This window comes from Leucopleurus acutus, assembly GCF_964270905.1.
Source record: "Leucopleurus acutus genome assembly, chromosome: 15".
NCBI classification, from domain to species: Eukaryota; Metazoa; Chordata; class Mammalia; order Artiodactyla; family Delphinidae; genus Leucopleurus; species Leucopleurus acutus.
Window position 1 is genome coordinate 71,051,971 of NC_139157.1, and position 24,495 is coordinate 71,076,465.

The 24,495-nt window shown below is 38.7% G+C and overlaps 1 protein-coding gene across 1 annotated transcript in view; it reads right to left on the minus strand.

The window, feature by feature from the left end:
* Positions 1 to 24,495, minus strand: part of LOC309971934 (cytochrome b5 reductase 4) — an 84,009-nt gene that overhangs the window by 38,606 nt on the left and 20,908 nt on the right. The window contains exons 3-5 of the mRNA XM_082855365.1: positions 19,645 to 19,745; positions 14,675 to 14,756; positions 1,279 to 1,308 (exon numbers count right to left, since the gene is read on the minus strand). Coding sequence (XP_082711491.1) covers positions 1,279 to 1,308; positions 14,675 to 14,756; positions 19,645 to 19,745 — 213 coding nt within the window. The remainder of the gene's footprint in view (positions 1 to 1,278; positions 1,309 to 14,674; positions 14,757 to 19,644; positions 19,746 to 24,495) is intronic.

Genomic DNA, 24,495 nt, shown 5'->3' on the forward strand with positions numbered 1-24,495 from the left:
GTGGCGAGCTGGGGTTACTCTTTGTCGTTGTGGTGCACGGGCTTCTCATTGGGGTGGCTTCTCTTGTTGCGGAGCACAGGCTCTAGGCACACAGGCTTCAGTAGTTGTGGCTCATGAGCTCTAGAGCACAGGCTCAGTAGTTGTGGCTCACGGGCTTAGTTGCTCCGCGGCATGTGGGATCTTCCCGGACCAGGGCTCGAACCAGTGTCCCCTGCATTGGCAGGCGGATTCTTAACCACTGAGCCACCAGGGAAGTCCTCAACATCACATTTTCAAGGCTCTGGTTTTCTCACTGTTTTTGAAAACTCTGAGAACACGCAAGAGCTCCAAAGATACTATCAGTGATACTGTCAGACAAACAACTTCAGGTGTTACATCACAAATTGCATAAAGTAGTCTACAATAAGACAATCTTTTCTAGTTAAAAAAGAAAAGGTAATTCATCTGGCAATCCAGCTTATTAGCTGAATTTCTATAACTTTCTTGTGCAAACAGGGAGGGAAAAAAACCCAATTTTTAAACATACATTAGTAATACGGTTCAGTCAGAGTAGCCCCGTGCATTTCGTAAGTGTCATACCAAACTTTTTTGGGAGGTTAGTGGCAGTGTCAGTCATAATTCCAAGTCATACTGAACGGCTGAGGAAGCCAGAACTGCCGAGACCAGAGGAGGGGAGACTAATAGGCTGGCTGCTCAGCATCTGTGTAGACACTGGAAGAGCACCCCGTGCCTGAGGGAGGGACACGTTCAGCCTGGCCTCTGAGGGTGGAACTCCTAGTCACCATGAGTATTCAAGCTGAGGGCAGATGAACACATGTTCAGGGATGTTATAGAAGGGATTATGGTAAGAGTCAGGGCTGTTCGATGCTTTGTGACCCCCTAGAGAGGTGGGAAAGGGAGGGTGGGAGGGAGGCTCAAGAGGGAGGGCATATGGGGAGATATATGTATGCATATGGCTGATTCACTTTGTTGTACAGCGGAAACTAACAACATTGTAAAGCAATTATACTCTGATAAAGATATATATATAAAAGAATGTAAACAGTAATTACACTCCTGAAAAAAATCTATCCTATAAAATAAAAACATCAATATATAAAGATAAAAAAAAAAGGAGGGCTGCAATAAGGGATCTACAAAGTTCTCCGCCAAATCCTCTAAGCTTAGGCAAGTAAACACATCCTTTGTATAAAAAATATCTAAATAATTCTGTGAGGCAATACTGTACACAGTCATGTGAATATGATTCATTTTTTACTATAAATGTATATGGCTTACCGTTTAAGAGTCTCCTTTCCTCATGATAGTCTGTACAGTGGTTTAGAAAAAAAGTTAGGTAAGAATATTGTAACATCAGAGAGAAGATCGGTTAATATTATTGAGTTAAAGGTAACAGCCCTCTTCTTGAAGGGCTTTCTTCCGAGGCCTGAGGAGAGAAATAAGGCTGATAAACAGATGGCCTATGCTTTAAGTAAGAAATTTCATCTCTGAAGACAGCAGGCCATTTCTGCAGGCGTTTGTCTCCAATTTCACTGGGCTTTTTCCTCCTTCTCTGGACATTTTTGCTCTAATACCTTGATTAATTTCTTTAGAAAGCACATAAAGACCCAAGTTTTGTCCTGGTCATCATATTCTAAATTAGTCAAAACTATCCAAAGTTTATTAGATTACACTTTATATATGAAACATACATATTAACCCAAAGAAAGACGCCTCATTATCTTTCCTATCTAGGTGAGCAGTTAAAATGATTATTATTACTCCAAATTTAAATGGCCAAAATGCTGAAAATATGTTAAGACTTTCACTTGTATATCAGTGCAATCAATCATTAGGGGTGCAAGCCAGAAAAAAATTTAATGGATGTTTCCTTTCAGGATGGCAGCCAGCTCACAAATCTATATTATATTTTGATCACCACAAGTTTTATAACCATATGTCAAAATAAAACCCTCAGCAAGTTGCCAGAGTTTTAAAAAAAAAAAAGAATGCCAAGCTAACACAAAATATTCAAGTAGTAAACTAAATTGATAGACATTACTTGTTAAGGTGACATCATCTTGTTTTGTAGAAAAAGAAACCAAAGTACGTATATCAAAGCTTTCAAATTTTTTTATGTTCTGATTTTCAATCAGCCAGAGATCCCATAATTACTACCACTTCACTCACATGCCATAAAATACACATGATTAAGGAGGTCAGATAACCATTCTTTTTATTTTCCCCTTTTTACTGAAATAAGTTCATAGCTGAAAGGGATCTTAACAACATACACCAAATTTATCATCCGTTCCCCTCATTAAAGGCTGAAAATCAGAGGTCAGGACTTGAATGAACCCCACAGCTCTTTAGCAGCAAAGCCAAGATTAAACTTCATCTCCCCTGAAACTAAGCGCCATTTTTCTTAACATGCCATTGTGAGAGATAATACTTTCTGAAAAGACACAGGACCTGAAAACCATTTACATTATGCCTCAAAATGAGCTTTGTTTTTCAACTGCCAGATGAAAATCTAGTCATTAGTTTGCAAGGGATCACTGATGTCCCTGCTTGCTGACTTACTTTCATACAATTTCATCTGTTTTTGCTACTGCAGTTGTGATCATTTGTTTTATCAATATCTTAGAACAAATAGCAAACTCACAGTAACATAAGTAAATTAAACCCAGTTTCAGTGTACAACATAGTTGGCAGTTTGATGAATCGCATTTATCATGTAAAACAACTTGTTTTTGTCTAAGAGGCTCAGATTTTGAAAACTCGTCCCCAGGGAATTTGTTTCTAGGGAAAAAATATGTCATCTCATATGATTACTTCCTGTCTGATGTGAATTGATTTGAACCTGTCAGAACTTTATGGATCCTGCTAAGTTATTCATTTTTTCTGAGTCTTTTTTTTCTTTAATAAAAGAAGTATCAATAGGAAGAGAACATCTAGCTAAATGATCTAAAATATCTTTAAAACTCCATTAGTGGGCTTCCCTGGTGGCACAGTGGTTGGGAGTCCGCCTGCCGATGCAGGGGACATGGGTTCATGCCCCGGTCCGGGAGGATCCCACGTGTCGCGGAGCAGCTGGGCCCGTGAGCCATGGCCACTGAGCCTGCGCGTCCGGAGCCTGTGCTCCGCAACGGGAGAGGCCACAACAGTGAGAGGCCCACGTAACACAAAAAAAAAAAAAAAAAAAAAACCCTCCACTAGTGTACTTTTGCAACTCTTTTTGAAAACTGAGTCACAGAAATACGAGAGGCTATTTGTTTTTACTGCTAAGCACATTTACATCAGAGTTACTCTAGGCACATGAGATATTTTCCTCTCTAACAAGAAATCTAACATTCTGTCTTGATACCTAATTCCATCATTTGGTTGGCTCCATGGCCAAGAAAATTTGCATCTTCTTATAATATTGGTTAGACTGCATTACTCTGATCAGAGCCTCTGCTTTCTGGAAAGGTCTGAGTCCTTTAGAAGGCTGGAGCTGTGATCTATCAGCACTCAACTCTTCTTTGGTAAGAGGGCTGGCGACAATTTTTAATTGTGACCCCAATCTAGTTTACCTCTTCTAAGTGGAGCCACAGAAGGATCCCCTGGGATGGGGAAAGTTAAAAAACAAGCAAACAAACAAACCCTGTCTTACTAGTACACTGATTCATTTAACAAATACCTGTTGACCATCATCTTAATAGGGATAGTGACACAATATGAAATCCTCTGGATAAAAAGTTAGGAAAATACGACTGTATGTTCAGTTTGCTTATACATGCGTAAAGACGATTTGGAAGGATACACAATAACACGGTTACCTGCATCTGTGCACAGGAGGGAAAAGGGTAGGTGGGAGACAAAGGTATGACCATGGCACTTCTCATTCTGGAATCGTGAATGTATTACTGAAAAAATTAAATAAACTAAATTGGAAACTTCAATATGGTCTTTTCAATATGATATGATAAATGTTTTAAAAGAGAAATATAGAAGGTGGCATGGAAGCACAGGGATGAGGAAGGGCACTGCTACTTGAAATTTGAAAGGACTTCATTGAGGAAATAATATTTTAGCTACATTTTGAAAATATGTAAGCATTTTTCAGGAGGCCCTGAACAAAAAACATTCTAGGAAGACAAACGCCGCACTTTCACATCTGAATGTCATATTTATCCGTAGCTACACACCCCACCTTCCTTTCTCACTCCAAAAGGCTGATGTCACGTAACCATCAGATAGGAGCTCTGTCTTATTACCAGGGATCTTAGTCACAAAATCCAAAGTGTACCATTCCATGTTCCCTTTACTGCTTTGCCTGGCCAGAAGACTCCCTGGTTCTCTACAATGTGCTTAATAACCATTTTTCTCTAGAAATTCTTCCTCATCTCTAAAGAGAACTAACTCTTCATAACACAACTGAGGCCTAATTCTTGGTTTTGTTTCCGAAGTCATAAACTCATTTCTCAAATTCTATAAAATTTAATAATTTATGTATTTCTAAACTATCCTTCTCTTTTACTCTCCTTAATTTATCTTTGTAAATATCCTCTGAATCATCTTCAAATTTTGTACATCTCTTAAACTTCAAGGCCCAGAAGTTTACTCCTTATCCTAGAAGTAGTCTACTAGCAGAATTAAAATAAAGGTTCAATAGTTCAAACACATACTCTGAAAAATTCCAGGATTAAAAAGTTCTAAAAGTACCAGACTATATAGTTACTTATTCCTGGTCAGTTTTTCTCTCCACGATTCATTTAACTAATCACAGCAAATACTGCATTTTTAGAAGTTTGTATTTTCTGCTTTCAAGGCTATACTTGGCATTTTTTATTCAATTCTCCAATTTATTAGTTATTTTCTACTCTTGTCCTATCCTCAGAGGGATTAACCACTCCTTTCTTATTTGGTATTACCTATACACAAATATACACATGTTCAAAAATCATTTTTCAGGACTTCCCTGGTGGTCCAGTGGCTAAGATTCCACGCTCCCAGTGCAGGGGGCCCGGGTTCGATCCCACATGCCGCAACTAAAGATCCCGTGTGCTGCAACTAAGACCCGACACGGCCAAATAAATAAATAAATATTTTTTAAAAAGCACGTTAAAAACAATCATTTCTCTCTGAAAACAAAACAAATACTAACTTAAACCAAACACTGGCCAGTCACAATCATACAGCAAGACCCACTTCCTGCTCAGGCCTGCATCTGCCCCCTGACCAGGGACTTCTCACCCCCCATTTTTAATTACCTGTCCCTTACATCTTTCTGGCAGGAATCACTCAGACAGTGGGACCTATAGCACAAAAGCAAATGAAGGTAGCCTGGCTGAGAAAGCAAATCTGCTCAGCCAGTAAAGTCCACTTCATCATGACACCCACCCCTTTCTCTCCACTAGTAACTGTCTTGCTTCCCCCGTACTGAGCCTCTGAGCTTGTGCTCTGTCCACCCACTTGAGCCCTGAACTGTCCCCATTTTATCAATGAGGAAACGGTAGCTCCTAGAAGAGGGAACTTTGACTATACAGAAGCTGACCTCCCAGCTGGCAGCCAGCCCACCCAATTAGTGATGTCACTAATACCATCATTTTTAAGAATAAAAAACTAATTCATATATGAGGGTTTCTCCACATCAGCACTAGGAACATTTGGGGCCGGACGATTCTTCGTCGTGGGAGTGTATCCTGTGCCTTGTACGGTATTTAGCAGCACCCCTGACCTCTCCTCTACCCACAGGAATGCCAATAGCATCTAGTTCAGCTGTGACAACCAAATCATCTCCAGACATTGCCAAATGTCCACTGGGGAGCAAACTCAACCCAGGTTGAACCACTGGCATATACCAAAGAGAAATAAATTAGTTGAAAGAGGATAACTTTAATGAGGTGATTTTCTGCCTCACAAAAGGAAGCACCCAGGATTTCTCTCAATGGTGGGCTTCTCCTATTAAATAACTGTAGCCTTTAAGGAAAGTACATATACCTACAAGCCTCAGGATCTTCCCTTTTAAACTGACGGTGTTAGAACAGCTCTAAATCCCTCTTCCACCTCCAAAGTATTCTACTGATCTATGGTTCTAAGTGCTTTATAGTCAGCAAGCGCTTGTGAAAACTAAAAACATAAAGTATTAGAAACCATGATAAAACAATGAGAAATTAAGAAGAAACATTCCTGACACTGGGCTATGCCATTAGAAAATGTGACTATTTTACAGAATGGCCATCATTAAAAACTCTACAAATAACGAATGCTGGAGAGGAGACGATGTGGAGAAAAGGGAACCCTCCTACACTGTGGGTAGGAATGTAAACTGGTGCACCCATTATGGAAAACAGTATGGAGGTTCCTCAGAAAACTAACAGTAGAGCTACCATATGATCCAGCAATCCCACTCCTGGGCATATATGTGGAAAAAACTCTAATTCAAAAAGATACATGCACCCCTATGTTCACAGCAGCACTATTCACAATAACCAAGACATGGAAACAACCTAAATATCCATCGAGAGATGAGTGGATAAAGAAGATGTGGTGCATATACAATGGAATATTAGCCATAAAAATGAATGAAATAATGCCATTTGCAGCAACATGGATGGACCTAGAGATTACCCTACTAAGTGAAGTAAGCCAGAACAAGAAAGACAAATACCATATGATATCACTTATATGTGGAATCTAAAATATGACGCAAATGAACCTGTCTATGAAACAGAAAAAGACTCATAGAGAACGGACTGGTGGTTGCCAAGGGGGAGGGGGTGGGGGAGGGATGGAGTGGGAGGTTGGGTTTAGCAGATGGAAGCTTTTATATATAGTACTGGATAAACAACAAGCTCCTACTGTACAGCACAGAGAACTATATTCAATATCCTATGATAAATCATAATGGAAAAGAATATTAAAAAAAAGAATGTGTATGTATATATATACATAACTAAATCACTTTTCTGTATAGCAGAAATTAACACAATATTGTAAATCAACTATATTTCAATAAAAAATATATATATAAAGAAAATGTGACTATTTAAAAAATTTAATATATTAAAATTTTAAGAGTGCATTTATGATCTGGTACAGTGCTGTCCAGAAGAAATATAATGCAAGCCACAAATATAATTTAAAATTTTCTAATAACCATATTAACTATGTACAAAGAAACAGGTCAAATTAGTTTTAATAATATATTTTCTCTTAATGCAACATATCCAGAATCTTGTCATTTCAACATGTAATCAGTGTAAAGTTGTTAGATATTTTATATTCTTTTTTTCATCCTAAGTCTTGAAATGCGGTATTTTACGCTTGTAGCACATCTCAATTTGGAGAGTATTTCCATACTCAACAGTAGCCACATGTGGCCAGTGGCTATAATAATGACAGCAAAGGACTCAAAAAAGGGCAAAAAGAACACTTGGCATCTTTGCCAGAGAATGAAGTGTTCCACATAAATAATCAGTAACTGAAGCTCACCTTTTCAAGCAAAGTTTCTCCCTTTATTCATTATTGATATCTTTCTAAAGCACAATACAAACCACAATACTTTTTAAACAAAGGATTATAAAAAACCCACTGATTCTTCTCTTGATAAGGACCCACTAGTATTATGTGTTTTATATTCTGACACTGTTAGCTCTTCTGTGTTCTTCCCAGATATCACTCCTACCCCAGAAGCCAGTAGATAAATGGAAAACTGTCCTCCCGGGACTGCTCAGCTGTGGGGATGCCTACAAAATGCTACTTCTGGCTCCTCCCTGCACTGGGGTCTGGCAGGTCACCCCACCTAAAAGATGGTGTCAAGGATCTCGTATTGAAAGAAGCCCATATATAACATTTCTCTTCAGTATATCCATCCCCCCCCCAAACCCCTATAAATCCTCATGTCAGCAAGTCTCCACCTACTGTTTCCACTTCGTCTCTGTTTTCATCCTCTATTCCTACTTAATCTGTTTTCATCCTCTATTCCCACTTCATCTCTGTTTACACCTCTGTTCCCATTTCATCTAGAAGCTGTAGTTGTGGAGTGAACACAGTCTCTAGTTTGCTACAGTTACAGTTTACTGCCTGCCCCCTGTTGTCTCAGTATAACTACTAATAGAGGCTCCATTCATTCTCCAATCTGCCCCAGTTTGGACAATTGCACGGTCACCCCATCTAATAGTTTCTATCCTTAAGTCTCACGCCAGCAGACTTCAAGGATCAATCTCTGCCTGTAGATGAAAGGCATAGGAGGTACTGTTAAAACAACATTCACTTTAATTATCATGAACATTCTTGACACATTAAACCTTTCTCTTTAGTTACTTTGTCCCTTTTATATGATCTACTAGTTCTGGTTAGCTTGGAGTTCAGACTGTTATCTTGCTGGATCTTAAGTCTCTACTGTTCCAAAAACCCGATCCATTTACTTGCAGTCAACAACTTTCCTGATTGTAAAGTTCTTGTCTTTGCTTCCTAATGCCTTGCAAGTTCTCTCCCATCACTACCTGCTACTGGCCTCATCTTAGCAAAACACGTATAACCCAAAAAGGCTTTATAGTGAAACAGAGATTCATAAACATGTTCTCACATGCCCTGTCAATAATAATGATAATACTTAATTTTTCCCAGAAGCAGAGCCATGGTAAGACACATGCTGATAATTATAGGGATACAAAGGAATAGAAAATGTAAGCAGCCTCAGTATTGTAGGAGCAGAGGGGCAAAAGTAGCCACCACAGCAATAACCACTTCTACTATTCCCACCACCTGTTGCTTCGAATGCATCAGGTGGTTAGCAAACATCATTTAATCCTCACAATGACTTTGGGATGTTTCATTCTTAGACCCCATTTCACTGCTGAGCAAAAACACTCAGATCTGTTAACCGACGCTGAAGATCAACAGCTCATGAGTGTAATTTGAGGCAGAGATGAGATCTGAAGCCATGTTAGTTTCTATGAAACTTGTGCTTTTTCTATGGATCACGCAGCCTCAGGAACCAACACCAGGGCCAGAGACAGTGTGAAAAAGGAAACTTTTAATTTATGAATACACAGTATCTCAGAGTCCATTTCTCATTCTGGATAAGAAACATGTTTGCACTTCCCTGAACCAGGTGGTGAGAAGGAGAAGGAATATTCATTATGGTTTAGTTCTTCACCATTAGGATTTAGTCAGAAATCCCAGTTTCCTCAGCCCTTCTGATTTTGGTTTCATAAATCTGTTTGTTTGTTTTTGTTAGTCTTAACTACCTTTATTTCATCCTTGTTACTGAATGACTTTATGCTGTCAGTTGTTTTCCCTCAGAACTTCCAAGATACTGATCTCTTCGTCTCCTATTGATGTTCTAGTAAATTAGCAGTAACAGCTAGTAAATTACACTGGTAAATTAGCTGTCAATTTACTAATCACTGGTTTGTTAGTAAACCTATCTCTCTCTGGCTGTTGTCTTTGGTATTCTGCAGTTTTACCATGAATAGTCTATGTGTGGATTTCTTTTTATTTATCTTGATTGGGGATTTGCTGAACTTGCTAAATCTGAGATTTGTGATTTACCAATTCTGGAAAAGTCTCAGCCATTCAGATGTTGCCTCATTCTCACTACTACTTCCTTCTGGAAATCTGATGACAAGTGTTAGATCTTATTGCTCTATTCTCTGCGTCTCTTGCATATTTTTCTAACATTTTGTTTCTATGCACCACGTTCTGTTCAACGTCTGCTGCTCAGTCTGGCAGTTCACTCAACTCCTCTACTACGTCTAAACTCTAACTATTCATGCTATGCACTTTTTAATCTCACCAGCTCCATTTTTCATTTCTGGGAGTTCTATTTTTTTTCAATTTTACATGATTATTTTAGAAGTCTCTTGCTTTACTCATGTTACCAATTCATTCTTATTTTCCTAATCACTTCAAACATAATTATTTTTATTCATAATTATTTTTATAATTACTTGTATACAAATAATAAAGTCCAAGGGGTGAAATTCTGCTTTTGTTTCTGCTGACTTGCTTCCTCAAGTGTTGTTTAATTTTTCTACTGTACACTAATAACTGGTGATGTGTCCCTGTGGGAGTTTTAAGGGTTTTAGCTTGAAAGTTTGTTCCGCCATTAAAAATGTGTACATAAATCTGCCAAGCAGTCAGGGAAACCAGTAATGGGAGACCATTTTATTTCTCGGTTTGAGGTTTCTAAGACCACATAGGTGGTATATATATTTGAATTCCCAACTCTTATGTGCGCAAGACTGTGGTTACAAATTCTCAAAGGAGATTTCTCTTTCCTCTCCTCCATCACCTCATAAACAAGGTGAAGGCAGACTATCCTGACATCTCCCTTTGTTGTTGCACAGCTTTCTTTTCAAGCCTTCCCATTTCACTGATCATATAGACTTCAAGAGTCAAGCCATAGGCAGGGATCTCAGCTCCAACTCCCTGCCTTTACAGACCCAAGATCCGGTCTCCCATTTCCTATGTGACCATTAAAATTCCCATGTGGCTCTACGTTCCAAGTATCTGATGAGTGCTTTGGGGAAATGGAGGCATCAGAACTAGCTTATCATCCTGGACTGCCGCTTCTAGCACCGCCCCCCCCCCTTTTTTTTTAATTAAATATCTGGGGACTTCCTTGTGGAATCTGCTCATTTTAAACGGTGTTTGCCGTATCTGATGAAACATTCTGAAGATTGTCTGTCTTTCATTTCCAGGGAGGAAGGAAGGAAACCAGAAAAATCCTTTTATTAATTTCATGTCTCCTATGACACAGAAGCCTAAGGAGCTGGCACACTTTCTGACCACACTGAACGGTATTACAGAGAAGCACATGACCTTTAGTACCGGACTGTGTAAACAAGATATGTAATGTCCAGGATGAGGTAAAATTAGTCAGTTAGAAGCTTTCCTTAAGAACATGGCCCCCGCTGGCAGTGAATAGGTGAACTCAGGAGCAATTAAGAGAAGAAAGGGATTTGTTTACAAAAGTAAACTGGTTTGGAAGAACTGCCAGACACTAAAGTTCAAACTAGTTTGCTTTTGGTATACACGCAGACCTCATTTTATTGTGCTTTGCTTTACTGCACTTCACGGATACTGCGTTTTTAAAAACTGATGGTTTGGGGCAACCCGGCATTGAGCAAGTCTATTGGTGCCATTTTTCCCACCGCATTTGCTCGCTTCATGATTCTAGGGCACGTTTTGGTAATTCTGGCAATATTTCAAACCTTTTCATCATTATTGTATTTGTTACGGTGATCTGTGAGCAGTGATCTGATGTTACCATTGTAATTGTTTTGAGGCACCACAAACTGCATCCACATAAGACTGCAAATTCAATCTATAAATATGTGTGATCTGACTGCTCCATCGACTGGCCATTTCTCCATCTCTCTTCCTCTCCTTGGGCCTCCCTATTCCCTGTGACACAACAATCTGAAATTAGGCCCGTTAATATAACCCTACAATGGCCTCTAAGTGTTCAAGTGAATGGAAGAGTCCCATGACTCTCCCTTTAAATAAAAAACTAGAAATGATTAGGCTTAGTGAGGAAGGCATGTCAAAAGCCAAGACAGTCTGAAAGCTAGGCCTCTTATACCAGACAGTCGGCCAAAGTGTGAATGCAAAGGGAAAATTCTTGAAGGAAATCAAAAGTGCTACTCCAGGAAAGCAAAACAGCCTTACTGCTGACATGGAGAAAGTTTTAGTGACCTGGATAGAAGATTAAACCAGCCACGACATTCCCTTCAGCCAAAGCCTAACTCAGAGCAAGACCCTAGTCTCTTCAATTCTATGAAGGTCGAGAGAGGAGAGGAAGATACAGAAGAAAAGTGTGACGCTAGCAGAGGTTGGTTCATGAAGTTTAAGGAGAGAAGCCATCTCTATAACATAGAAGTTCACAGGGAAGCAGCAAGAGCTGATGTAGAAGCCGTAGCATGTTATCCAGAAGATCTAGCTAAGATAATTAATGAAGGTGGCTACACTAAACAACAGATTTTCAGTGTAGATGAAACAGCCTTCTACTGGAAGAAGATGCCATCTAGGACCTTGATAGCTAGAGAGGAGAAGTCAATGCCTGGCTTCAATGCTTCAAAGGACAGGCTGACTCTCTTGTTAGGGTCTGATGCAGCTGCTGACTTGAAGCTGAAGCCAGGGCTCACTTAACCATTCTGAAAATCTTAGGGCCCTTAAGAACTATGCTAAATCTACCCGGCCTGTGCTCTATAAATGGAATAATAAAGCACATCTGTTTATAATATGGTTTACTGAATATTTTAACCGAACTGTTGAAAACTACTGCTCATAAAAGAAAGATTCCTTTCAAAATATTACTGCTCACTGACAATGCACCTGGTCACCCAGGATGTCTGATGGAGATGTTCAATGAGATTCATGTTGTTTTCACGCCTGCTGACATAACATCCATTCTGCGCCCTGTGGATCAAAAAGTCATTTAGACTTTCAAGTCTTATTATTTAAAAAATACATTTTGTAAGGCTATAGCTCCCACAGATAGTGACTCCTCTGATGCAAAGTCAATTGAAGTCAATTGAAAACCTTCTGGAAAGAGTCACTATTCTAGATGCCATCAAGAACATTCCTGATTCATGGGAACAGGTGAAAATATCAACATTAACAGGAGATTGGAAGAAGTTGATTCTAACCCTCCTGGATGACTTTGAGGGGTTCAAGACTTCAGTGGAGGAAATAATTGCAGTCATGGTAGAAACAGGAAGAGAACTGGAATTAGAGGTGGAGCCTGAAGACGTGACTGACTTGCTACAATTTCATGATAAAACTTGAACAGATGAGGGGTTGCTTCTTATGGATGAGAAAAGAAAGTGGTTCCTGAGATGGAATCTACTCCTGGTGCAGATGCTGTTAAGATTGTTGAAATGACAACAAAGAATTTAGAATAGTACAGAAACTTAGCTGATAAAGGAGCAGCAGCGTTTGAGAGGACTGACTGATTTTGAAAGAAGTTCTACTGTGGGTAAAATGCTACCAAACAGGTCTGCATTCTACAGAAGAATCGTCATGAAAGGAAGACTCAATCAACGTGGCAAACTTCACTGCTGTCTTATCTTAAGAAGTTGCCACGGCTACCCCAATTTCAGCAGCCACCACCCTGCTCAGTCAGCAGCCATCAGCATCAAGGCAAGACCCTCCACCAGCAGAAAGACTGACTCTCTGAAGGCTCAGATGATGGTTAGCTTTTTTCAGTAACAAAGTGTCTTTAAATTAAGGTATGTATGTTGTTTTTTCAGACATACTGCTATTGCACATTTAATAGACTGGAATAGAGTGTAAACGTAACTTTTATGTGCACTGGGAAACCAAAAAATTCACGTGAGTTGCTTTATTGCAATATTTGCTTTATAGCAGTGGTCTGGAACTGAATCTGCAATACTTCCGAAGTATGCCTGTATGCGTGTACTGCTTATTTGTTTTATAGCAATAGAAAGAAAAAATCCTTTTTGAGCCTGTGTTAAATTCATGCTAATTTACTCACATTAATTCTTAGCCCTATGAGTAATGTGTACAGATGAAAAAACTTGAGGCTCAGAGACAGAAACTGCCATCTTTATGGCACAGCCAACAGGCCATGGAGCTAGGGTTCAAATCTAGGTATGCCTGTGCTACTTCTATACAGCTGACACAGACAGGCCTCTAACAGTAAGGCCTTGAAATACAAAACTCACTGAACTAAATAAACAGTAGCAGAGTCAGCTCAAACAAGCCAATGTATTCCGAATTTGGATGTCAAAATCAGGAGTTGTTCAAAAGAAACGACTCAGTTCCATCTACAGTAAAGGATTTAAGCAAAGTACTCCTGCTACTCCAATTGCCTGTCTAAACTTTTCAAAGGGCGCTCTTCCAAAAGAAGCTTAGGAGGAAAGAGATGATCTCCAACACCATGCCGATTGCTGAGTGGCAGTTTGGAAGGTAAGGGAAAGAAATCGTTTTTTTTTTTTGTTTGTTTGTTTGTTTAACATTTATTTATTTATTTGGCTGCACCAGGTCTTAGTTGCAGCACGTGGGATCTTCGTTCCAGTGTATGGGATCTTTAGTTGCGGCATGTGGGATCTCAGTTGCGGCATGCGTGTGGGATCTAGTTCCCTGACCAGGGATCAAACCCAGGCCCCCTGCATTGGGAGCACAGAGTCTTAATTGCTGGACCACCAAGGAAGTCCCAAGCAATTGGTTTCTTTAAAAGTACTTTAAAATCAGTTTTTATGGTAAAGAGTCAAGGAGTGGAAAAGTTCAAGGCAAATGGGAGACAAAGCTGAGAGGGGAAACTTTACTGTATAACTTTTTATATTTTCTGATTTTTGAGTCATGTGAATACAATTACATATTCAAAAAATTAAATTTTAGGAAACTAGTCTAAAAGTCACTTCCAACCAACTGTTTGAGCTACTCTATGTAACAAGAGAATAAAAGACTAATGAAAACTAAGTAAATAAAGTTCTTTCACTTCCATTATGCTTATTCTCCACACTATGAATGTTCTCTCAAAACATGCCAAATTTTTAAGGTAAAGTCATTGTTTCATTCTAAAGAACTAAAGTAAAATCTTTACAGTGGCTAGAACAGGGCGCCAGTGAAATGAGAACAATTTAGTGATTTCTTTAAATCTATTTGCTGAAATCCACCTAAAAGACAGTCCATGTGTATCACACATCAATGCCAGTTTAGCCCTGGCTTCACGTACCTTTAGGAAAAGCAGGTTTAACGGCCATCCTGCCAACCAGGCATTCTTTCAGCATGGATTCATAGTTGACCCAACGATGAACCTGGTGTGGGAGAAAAATAGCAGAAAAGCAACATGACTCTAACTCCATGAGATGCCCTAATTTTTTTCTGATGAAAACTAAATATTCTTACACGGCTCTGAAAAGCTAAGAAGCAGATTCAATTAGCCAACAAGGGAGTGACAAAATGGGAGCATATATAGGGACTTTAGAACAATGTTCTCAAAGTGTTGTGTACAGACCTCTGGAGGTTACTGACGCCCTTTCAGATACCCACGAGGTCTTGATTAGTTTCATAATAATACTAAGATGTTATTTGCCTTTTTCTTGTACTGACATTTGCAGTGATGTTGAAATAGCAATGGTGGGTAAACCAGTTTGCATCTTAGCACAAATCAAGGCAGTGGTCTCAGTCATTACACTGCTTACCACCACAGACCCACAGGGCTGGAGGGAGTTGCTTTCATTTAAGAATATCCTTCATGAAGTAGAAAAAACAATTAATTTTCTTAAACCTCAACCCTTGGTTACAGGTCTTTTTTATATGCTGTGTGACAAAATGGGAAGTTCTCAAAAACACTTCTGCTGCTAAGTAAGATGGTTGCTGCGAGGAAAAACACTTAGGCAACTGTTTGATTTGCCTATTAAACTGTGTTTTTTCTTGAAAGTCTATTTACCCATAAAAGAAAAAGAATGACCTATAAACTAGTTACTCAGACTTGGGTATCTGATAGACATTTTCTTCTAAATGAACAAAGTGAGACTGTCACTTCAAGGGAAACAACTGACAGTATTTGTTGCCAGAATTACTAGTGGGAATTGAATTTAAACAACCTTTCTGGAGGGCATCTTCTCAATATATATTAAGAGCCTTAAAATATGCAGCTCTTCCCTTCAGTAATTCAGGAATTTACCTGAGAAAATATTTGCATATACACAAAGATGCAGGCACCAGGATACTCATCATAGCACTAGTTATATTAGCAAAATATTGGGAACAACCTAAAAGTCCAATTGTAAAAGACCAGTAAAGGAAAATCATAATATATTATTCCATGCTATATAATCACTAAATAATCAGGTCAAATAATACTGATACCAGAATCTTTATGTATGTTCCTGAGTAAATAAATATACACTAAAATAGAAAATATGTAAAAAATATATATGTACTTATAAATGCACACTAATTAATATAACTTGAAATTTTATTTACCAAATAGTTATGGAGTCTCCAGTAATGTGTAAAGCACCATCTCTGGGGTTATGGGGTTGGGTAGAATTTTAACAGATAGATGAAGGAGAAGGATAGTCAAAGAGACAAAGGTATGGGGTTTGTCTATCATGGAACTGGTGATTTGCTCAAAGCACTTCAGTTCCAAAGCAAGTTGCATGTTGAGAATATTTACCTTGATACATTATTTTTAGGCCCTCAAATGCCAGAATAATGACTTTGAATTTATTACACTGTCATTGGTGAGCCTCTGAAACTTGTAGAACAAGATGCTAAGATGATTGTCTTTAAGAATACTATTCTAGCTGTCATGTTATCTAAATCGGTACTGAAGGTAAAGATACCGGGACAGTATTAAAATATTAGGGCTAGAGAGGGTGATGACAACTTGACCTAAGGCAGTGGGAAGACAGAAAAGGTGCAATGTTTAAAGACAGCATCACAGAAGTTCGCCAGTGATTAGATGTTGAGGCACATTTGTTACCAAGACTGTTGCCCCAGAACCATACTCCTGCCCCTCCCTCAGACGGAAGCTAACTGCCCTTATCGAGTTTCAGGCCTAAAGACAAAAGGAGGAAGCTGCTCCTAAAGAAATTTCTGAACAACTGGTTAGAACTACCTAGGCCCAAAATGGCAGAAGACCTAAACTCCAGTGGACCTCGAGCCTCATTATACACTCACTGTAATACATCAGCATGCTATAAGCGACACACCCACCAGCGCCATGACAGCTGACAACTGCCATGACAACAACCAGGAGAGCCCAAAAAGGGACTGAAGAGGAGTGTTGCCTCAGTTCCTGGTCCAAACACACCCCCAGTTCTCGGATAAGTCATGAATATTCCTCCCACCCTCTACTCAATTCCCTCCATTTTACCTCAACCTTCCTATATATATGGTGTCTCAGCCTGAGTCAGGTTGAGAAGTTGATCTGCAAACTAGTTCTTGCTTCTCCATTCTCTGGCCACCGAATAAAGCTTGTGCTGTTCCAGTCTCAGCACTGGTTTTGTTATTGGCTATACGAATCCAAGCAGAAAAAGAACCTCCCAGGCTGAGACAAGGGATCTCGACCTGGGCCAAGACCCTGGCACAGGTCCAGGTGACCACTTCAATAATACAATGAGAGAAGGTAAAGATTACTCAAGTGGTTTCAAGTTCCCATTTCCAGAAACAGGAAACAGTAGAAAAAACAAAGGGAAGAAGATGAGTTGATATTATCTGAGGGCACACTGAGTTCAATTGCCAACAGGTTTTCAAATCGCCCATCAGCCAACTGTAAATACGAAACGAGAAGTCAGAAGTGAGATCAAAACTAGAGACAGAAGTCTGACGATAAAGAGATTACTTAATATTCTTTGAACAACTCAAATACTAGATATTAGAGATATAAGACACTTCACCACTGTTTCTAGAATTTTATCAAGTTGTTTACTTCTGTGGTGAGTAAAAGTCATAAATAAACATCACTGGTCTTATTAAAGCCAAGGGGAATGCAGCAATCTGGTAACTAAAGTGTGGACAAAGGGTGTAGCCTGACATTTCAGTAATCAAAGGATGTCGCAGCCATAAAGCCATCAAGCCACTGCAGCCGCCCCCAGCGGTGTGGCCTAAGAGGAATTCAGCATGGAGAAAAAGAGGATACTGGCCCTAGAGAGTTAAGGTGCATATTAAAGGAACAATTTCAACAAGCCCAGACTCTTGCATCTTCCCATACACAGAAAAGCACTAAAATAATTAACTGAGATGCCTGCTTTTTGTGATTAGTAGTAATGTTTCGATGTTCTACTACATGTTTTTTCCCAGCAAGAGCTCCTATATATCCTGGTTTCTCCCTTACCTCTTTGGAACAGTTTCTCAGAGCTATCTGAGAGGCTGTTTCCAGACTACAGTCCTCAGTAATGCCTCAAATAAAACATAATTCTCAACTTTTAGGTTGTGCATTTTTTTTTGGTCAACAAAAGTACTGTTGAAACTGCTAAAGAATTTAACAATATAGCAGTTCTTGTGACTTCCCCAAAACAAGCTTATTTCAATAAGGTCCATATAATCGCACAACACTAAGAAATATGAACAGGGCTAGATGTTACCGGAAACTCGTCTTGTGGAAGAGTACATTCAGCATCAAGAGGTTATAGGTGCCAGCTAAAAACTGGTACTTGCCATCTTGCCTCTTCAAGGACTAAGTCACTAGCCACTGCAGCTGCTGACCTTCAACACCCCCCGAAAGGAGTGCAGGGTGGAGAGCAGGAATGACGCACTCTGTACTCTGGGAAAAACTGGCAGAACAGGCCTTCGGAGAGTTAGATATTTTCAGGAGATGGTTTCATGAGCTCAAATTCCTGCATCTTCTCATGTCTAGAAAAGCACTAAGCTCATTTAAGGTGACATCTGCTCCTCGTAACTAGCCGTAAGCATCTGCCAAAATGTGTGCCTGACTCCACGCACCCCTCTTCACTAAAATCATACAATACCGACCTCTCCCTCTACCTCTTGGGAGCAGTTTCTCAGAGCTACCTGAAATGCTGTCTCCCAGGCTACAGTCCTCATTTCGCCCCAAATAAAACTCAACTCACAACTCTCACATTGTGAATTTTTTTTTCAGCTGACACAGGACAGATAAATGTATGGTAGACAAGTTTTCCGGCAAATATTCCCAAACTTTCTATTTGGCTTGCACGGCTAGCCAATAACAAATATCAAATGACAATGGGAATTTAAATCAGCAATGAGGACCTCCCAAGGAGAATCCTATTATCACCAATGGGTAAAAATGACTTTTCTCCAACCCAGAAAAAAAAATTAACAGCAAATGAGATTCGGTTATTTAAGCAGATGCACGTAAGTACATTAAAATACAAAACAAATTGTATTTCTGGTATCCTGGTCAAAAAATAAATCCTACAACGGATGAGAAGGTAAGAGGAACAGAAATCAAATTTCATTTGCTCAGAACGCAACTCTAAAAATAAGCCAATCTGATTCAAGTATCTCAGATGGTAAAAACCCAGTACCACAACATGGCTAATCATCGCTAAAATACAAAATAAAGCATTTGTGAGACAAAGGCAAATTTCTATTCTTCTCAAGATAGTTGTTTCAAAATAGCAGTTCAGCCAATTGATAGTAATTAGCATATTCTACATGATTTTTAAACAGTATAAGAGCTAATCATTGTTTTTAATAAATATAAGGGGGAAAAGTGACTAATTTAAATATCTTTTGACACATACTACAGAATCTCTGCTATCTCTAGGAAAAATATGTTTTCTATTCATTAATGATCTTTCTACATAATATGCAGACTTAGTACAGCAAGACAGGCTGATTATGTAACAATCCCCAAATGAGCAAAGAAGCTAAGGGACTTGTTATTTCCTCTAATGGTCACCGCCTCCTATAAGTCAGTCATCACCATTATCAAAATTGATCAAAACTGAGTAAACAGTTGCCAGCAGAGGAGCAGCAAACACTTAAGAGTAAACTCCCAGATACAGATCTGAGAGCAACTCTAAACTGTTAGTAAAATAATTCAAATTAAATGAACAGTTGTTACTTATGAGCATCTTCCCACACTTCAAAATTCAAGCCACACGTCTGAAATTTATGCCACTATTTTCTTTCTTTCTACCACTGTCGCACTGCTGAACCTAAGAGCACTCTTCCACTGTGAGGGAATGGTCACTTTCAGCGCCTTACCTGGTCAAAAAGGTCAGTACCATCTGATCCCGCTGCACTCATAAGTTCCTCTTCTCCACCAGGGTGATACTCCATGTACGGGCTGACATTATAAACAAACCCTACATCAAATAAGGAGAAATAACACTCTAAATGAACTTCTAACAAACTGCACAAATTAGAAATCGATGTTTCAATAAATTTTTCCAAATACATTCCATTTAACAAACCATTATTTAGAAGTATTAAGAATATGAGGGGTCTGAGATTTCACCATACTTGCAAGCTAACAAGTTAGCCTGACAGTTTCATGGGTCCTGACAGAAAACACGAGACTCCCAGGTTAGAAACAAAGGAGAGCTTAGTACTTACATCAGTAGAGGTAACTAGAATATCAGCATCTGCATGAGTTCCCTGAACCCCAATTCCCACAGAGCTATGTGAAGAGGGCCAGATAACACCTGTAAACTCAATGTGCTTCATGACGGAAGAGCAACCTTGAGCTTAGGAAGCTCGAACATTTTCCGAAGGGCAGTAAATACACCTGGCCCTTTGCTCTGGAGGGAGACATGATCGCTATTATACTGAACAGTAAGCAAAGCTGTCCTTTGCTCTAGAGGGAGACACTCGCTCTACCATCTAAGGTTGTGCACTACGCAAACATCCCTGAAAAGACTGCCCAGAACAATGACAGTCGGCGCGTCTGCTCGCAAGCTATGCAGGTGCGCAAAGACCTATAGAGAACTGCCTCCTAAGGCAAAGAAATAATGAAACACCATATATAATATTTAACAGTTCTCTCTGCCCCCACCTCTCTCTCTCATATACCACTTCATCGTCCTCTACTGCCCTGGCAGGAGAATCTGATGAAAAAGAATGGAGCTGTCACCCATATGTTGATCATCTCAGCAAAGGCCGAGATGGTGACTGGGCCACTGAGGCACAGTCTGCGAAAGCAAGCACAATTCTTCTCTGCAGTTGCCCAAGGAACCAAGATTATTATTTAGATCTTAATAATCCTTTCATCTTCCCCAATATTTACTTTATCTGTTCATATATTTAACTATGTTTTTATTTTTTAAGAAGAAGGAACAAGGAACAAGAAATATAGGAGAATAGCTCAATGAATAGTCTACCCAAGGAAGTGAATTCCTTTTTAATCCTTCACTTGTAGTAAACTAGACAGCAGACAAATCCAGCCCTCAAGACTCCTCAAGAGTGCAAGGAGGACAACTGGTTTTCTTATATCCAGGACCATTCCTTATGTAATGACTTCCATGAATTTAAATAACCTCAGATAATTTAAAATGTTCATCCTATATAATAATCTTGGAAGGAAAGTAGTCGAATTTCAGACTCAAGAAAGGTACTGTAATTTTTCCACCAGTTTAATTTTGGAAAATAATCAAGCAGTCCAGGTTTCTTTACAAAATTGCTTAAAGGCAATTCACAAAAAGAAGTAAATTCACAAAATCTTCCAGCAGTCCTCCAAAAAAGTCAGGAAAAGAAAAAAAAAAAAAAAAACAACTGGCAGAGTTCCCCTGTCTCTCCTTCCCCATTCACCTTTCCCACCAAATTTAGAAGGAATTTTTGCTATTGTTTAATGCTCCAAATTCCACAGACCACAAATGTCTGAAGTAATGATTAGGATCAGAATTATTCCCAATAGGCTTTTAAAGATACAACGTCTAGTTTACTGTTTAAAACTGCTCGTTGAAAAGCTTAGTTCAAGGATCAATATCATTCCAGGTATAACCTGAAAACTAACGTTGCCATTTTACACACAAAGAACTCTTCCATCTTGGCAAACGCTGCCTCTGGTTTTTCACGTATATTTTTATTTGTTGTAATTTAAATCCCAACTGCTACTGATAAAGACTATGGGCACCTTACAGCAATATATTAACTTTAAGTTTGTGTAAGTTTGTGCGTACAGATTTTAAGAACACACACTGAAACGTGTAAAAGAAAAGAAAATATACCAGTTGCCTAGCCTAGCTAACAGTTTTACTACGATTGAGCAATTAAATGTGGTCCTGAACTTCCTAGCAGCTAAGGCCAAAGGAGATACTAGTTACAGTGGTCTCATTACCAGATCTTAAAAAGTACTAAAATGGAACAAACAAACAGAGACTCATTAGTTATTTAAAGGCAGAAGTCTCCCTTCGAGTTTTTGATATTGATATTGCAAAGATCTGAGTCCCTATACAGAGGCCGTGGACCACATAACATATAGTACAATTTAACAACATGCAGAAACATTCTTCAGGTAGCATTCCTCCCATCCTCTCCAGCCTCAGGTAACCACAAAGGTACTTTCTGTCTCTTTAGATTTAAATATTTCGGGCATTTCACATAAATGGGATCACACAATTTGTGGTCTCTTGTGTTTGCCTTCTCTCACTTAGTATACTATTTTCAAGGTTCATCCACGGTGTTGCATGTGTCAGTACTTCAGTCCTTTTTCCAGCTGAATAATATTTCATGTATGGATGGGCTACATTTTAGTTATCCATCCATCAGCTCGGGGACATTTCGGTTGTTTCCACTTTTTAGCTTTTATGAATAATGCTGCTATGAACATTTGTGCACATGGCTTTGTGTGGGCATATATTTGTATTTCTGTTGAGTATATACCAAGGAGTGAACTTCCTGGGTCACACAGCAATCTACGTTTAACCTTTTGAGGAACTGTTTTCCATTCTCTGCAGCAATATGTGAAGGTTCCAATTCCAGACCGCTCTTTTTTTAGTCACTACTCCAACTCCCCTTAGAGAGGAAAAGCCTTTTGCCACCTGTGGAACCTGAACCACACCTCATATCTCAGATAACTGAACTCAGAACTGGATTGCTGCATGACCCAAACTATTCTCAACCCCTAGCTCTAGATGACACAGCACAATGGAAGACTCAAGTGGACCTTTTATATCTATTAATCTAGCTCCCAGATGGGGCTCCCACAATTTTTCAGGTTAGGTACCCACATATGTGAACCCTGACAGCCCACTAATAAGGAGGGAAGGGCATCCCCATGGTTCAGGCCACACACCCACTAACTAGTAATTTTTCACTTTTTCTTTGTTCTATGTTGTAAGTCAGAGAGTTTCAAAGTATGGTCCAGGGGCTCCTGCAAAGCTCAAGACTCTTTTCGTGGTCCAAGGCCAAAACTTTTTCATAGCAATACTAAGATCCTGCCTGCCTTTTTTAAAAAATTCTTTCACAAGTATACAAGATTAAATGCAGAAGGTGATATGAGAATATGGTTGTTATCTATTAAGCCACACATTAAAGATATTTGCCAACATGTAAAATAATGTCACTTTCTCACTATATTTTGTTTTGGAAAATATAGTTATTTATCATGAAAATATTATTACTTATAATAACATACAGTGAGTTTATTTTTAAATCAATTTTTTAAATTCTTTCAATTTCTCAATTTTAATTTCTGAAGGGTAAACATCAATAGATATGACCATCATAAATAGAAGTTCTCTGGGGTCCTCAGTAATTTTTAAAGGAGTAAAGGGATCTTAAAACCAAAAAGTTTGAGAACTACTGCTATAAGTAAAAGTGGTAATTTTATAATTAGCTTTTAAAATAATTTGTTTTAAAATTCAAACACAAATGTAACTCCAAAGCCCCACATCACATTAATTCAACAAAAGTTTATTTAACGTCTATCATGTATATACAAAGTATTATGCTACTATACTGCAGTATTCCTGTTTGTTTCACTAATCACCACTGTTCATTTTGTTGGCTCTACAATAAATGAAGGAAAAGGGCGTGCTCACATAGTAAAATCATGGCATAGTTCACTGCATTCAAATATACAGATCCATTTTTGCAAGTACTGTGACTACTTTGCCATCTTGTGTTTAGTAAAGAAACTGCATATTGTTTTCATTATTCTACGGCTGATGTTTATCTAGTTCTAACAACTGCTGAGAAGAGGGTGTTAAAATACACAACAATGGTAATGGATTTGAATTTTTTCTTTCAATTCTATTAATGTTTGCTTCATGTATTTTGAAGCTTTGTTATCTGGCATAAAGTCTTCCTAATGACCCTTTCAACATTATAAAATGTCTTTATCTCTAGTAAGAGTCTTTTCTTTGGTAATAGTTTTTTATCTGCTATTAATCTAGCCCCATCTTACTATATTTACCGTTGTTTTTTTTTGGCCATGCCACACGCCTTGCGGGATCTTAGTTCCCCGACCAAGGATTGAACCCAGGCCCAGGGCAGGGAAAGCACCAAGTCCTAACCACTGGACCACCAGGGAATTCCCTATATTTACTACTTAGATAGTATACTTTTTCCTACACATTTATTTTCAACCTGTGTCTTTATGTTTAAAGTGTATCTCTCACAGATATCACGTAGTTAGGTCTTGATACATATACACACACAGAAAATCTCTTATCTTTCAATTAGAATAACTGGTCCATTTACACCTAAATTAGTTACTGATGTGATTGAATTCAGAGCTACCATCTTATTAGTCTCCCTCCTCAGCCCCAAGTTTTCTTCTTTCTTTTTTTTTCCTCCAAGTTTTCTGTTTTTGTCTCTATTCCTCTTTCCTTGACTTCTTTTGGGCTAACCAAATGTTTTTTGAGAATTTCATTTTATCTATTGGCTTTTTAGTATACCTATCTGCATTATATTTTAAGTGACTGTTCTAGGGGTTACAATATATATCCCTAAGTTTAACCAGTTTGAGTTAATGTTGTACCCCTTCACATGTAAGAACAATTTACCACCCTCCATCCCTGATACTTTATGTAACCCCACAATACAATGTTATAGTTTTGCTTTAGAAAGTCATGTATTTTTTAAAAGATAAGAGGAAAAAAAGTAATCCTGTCT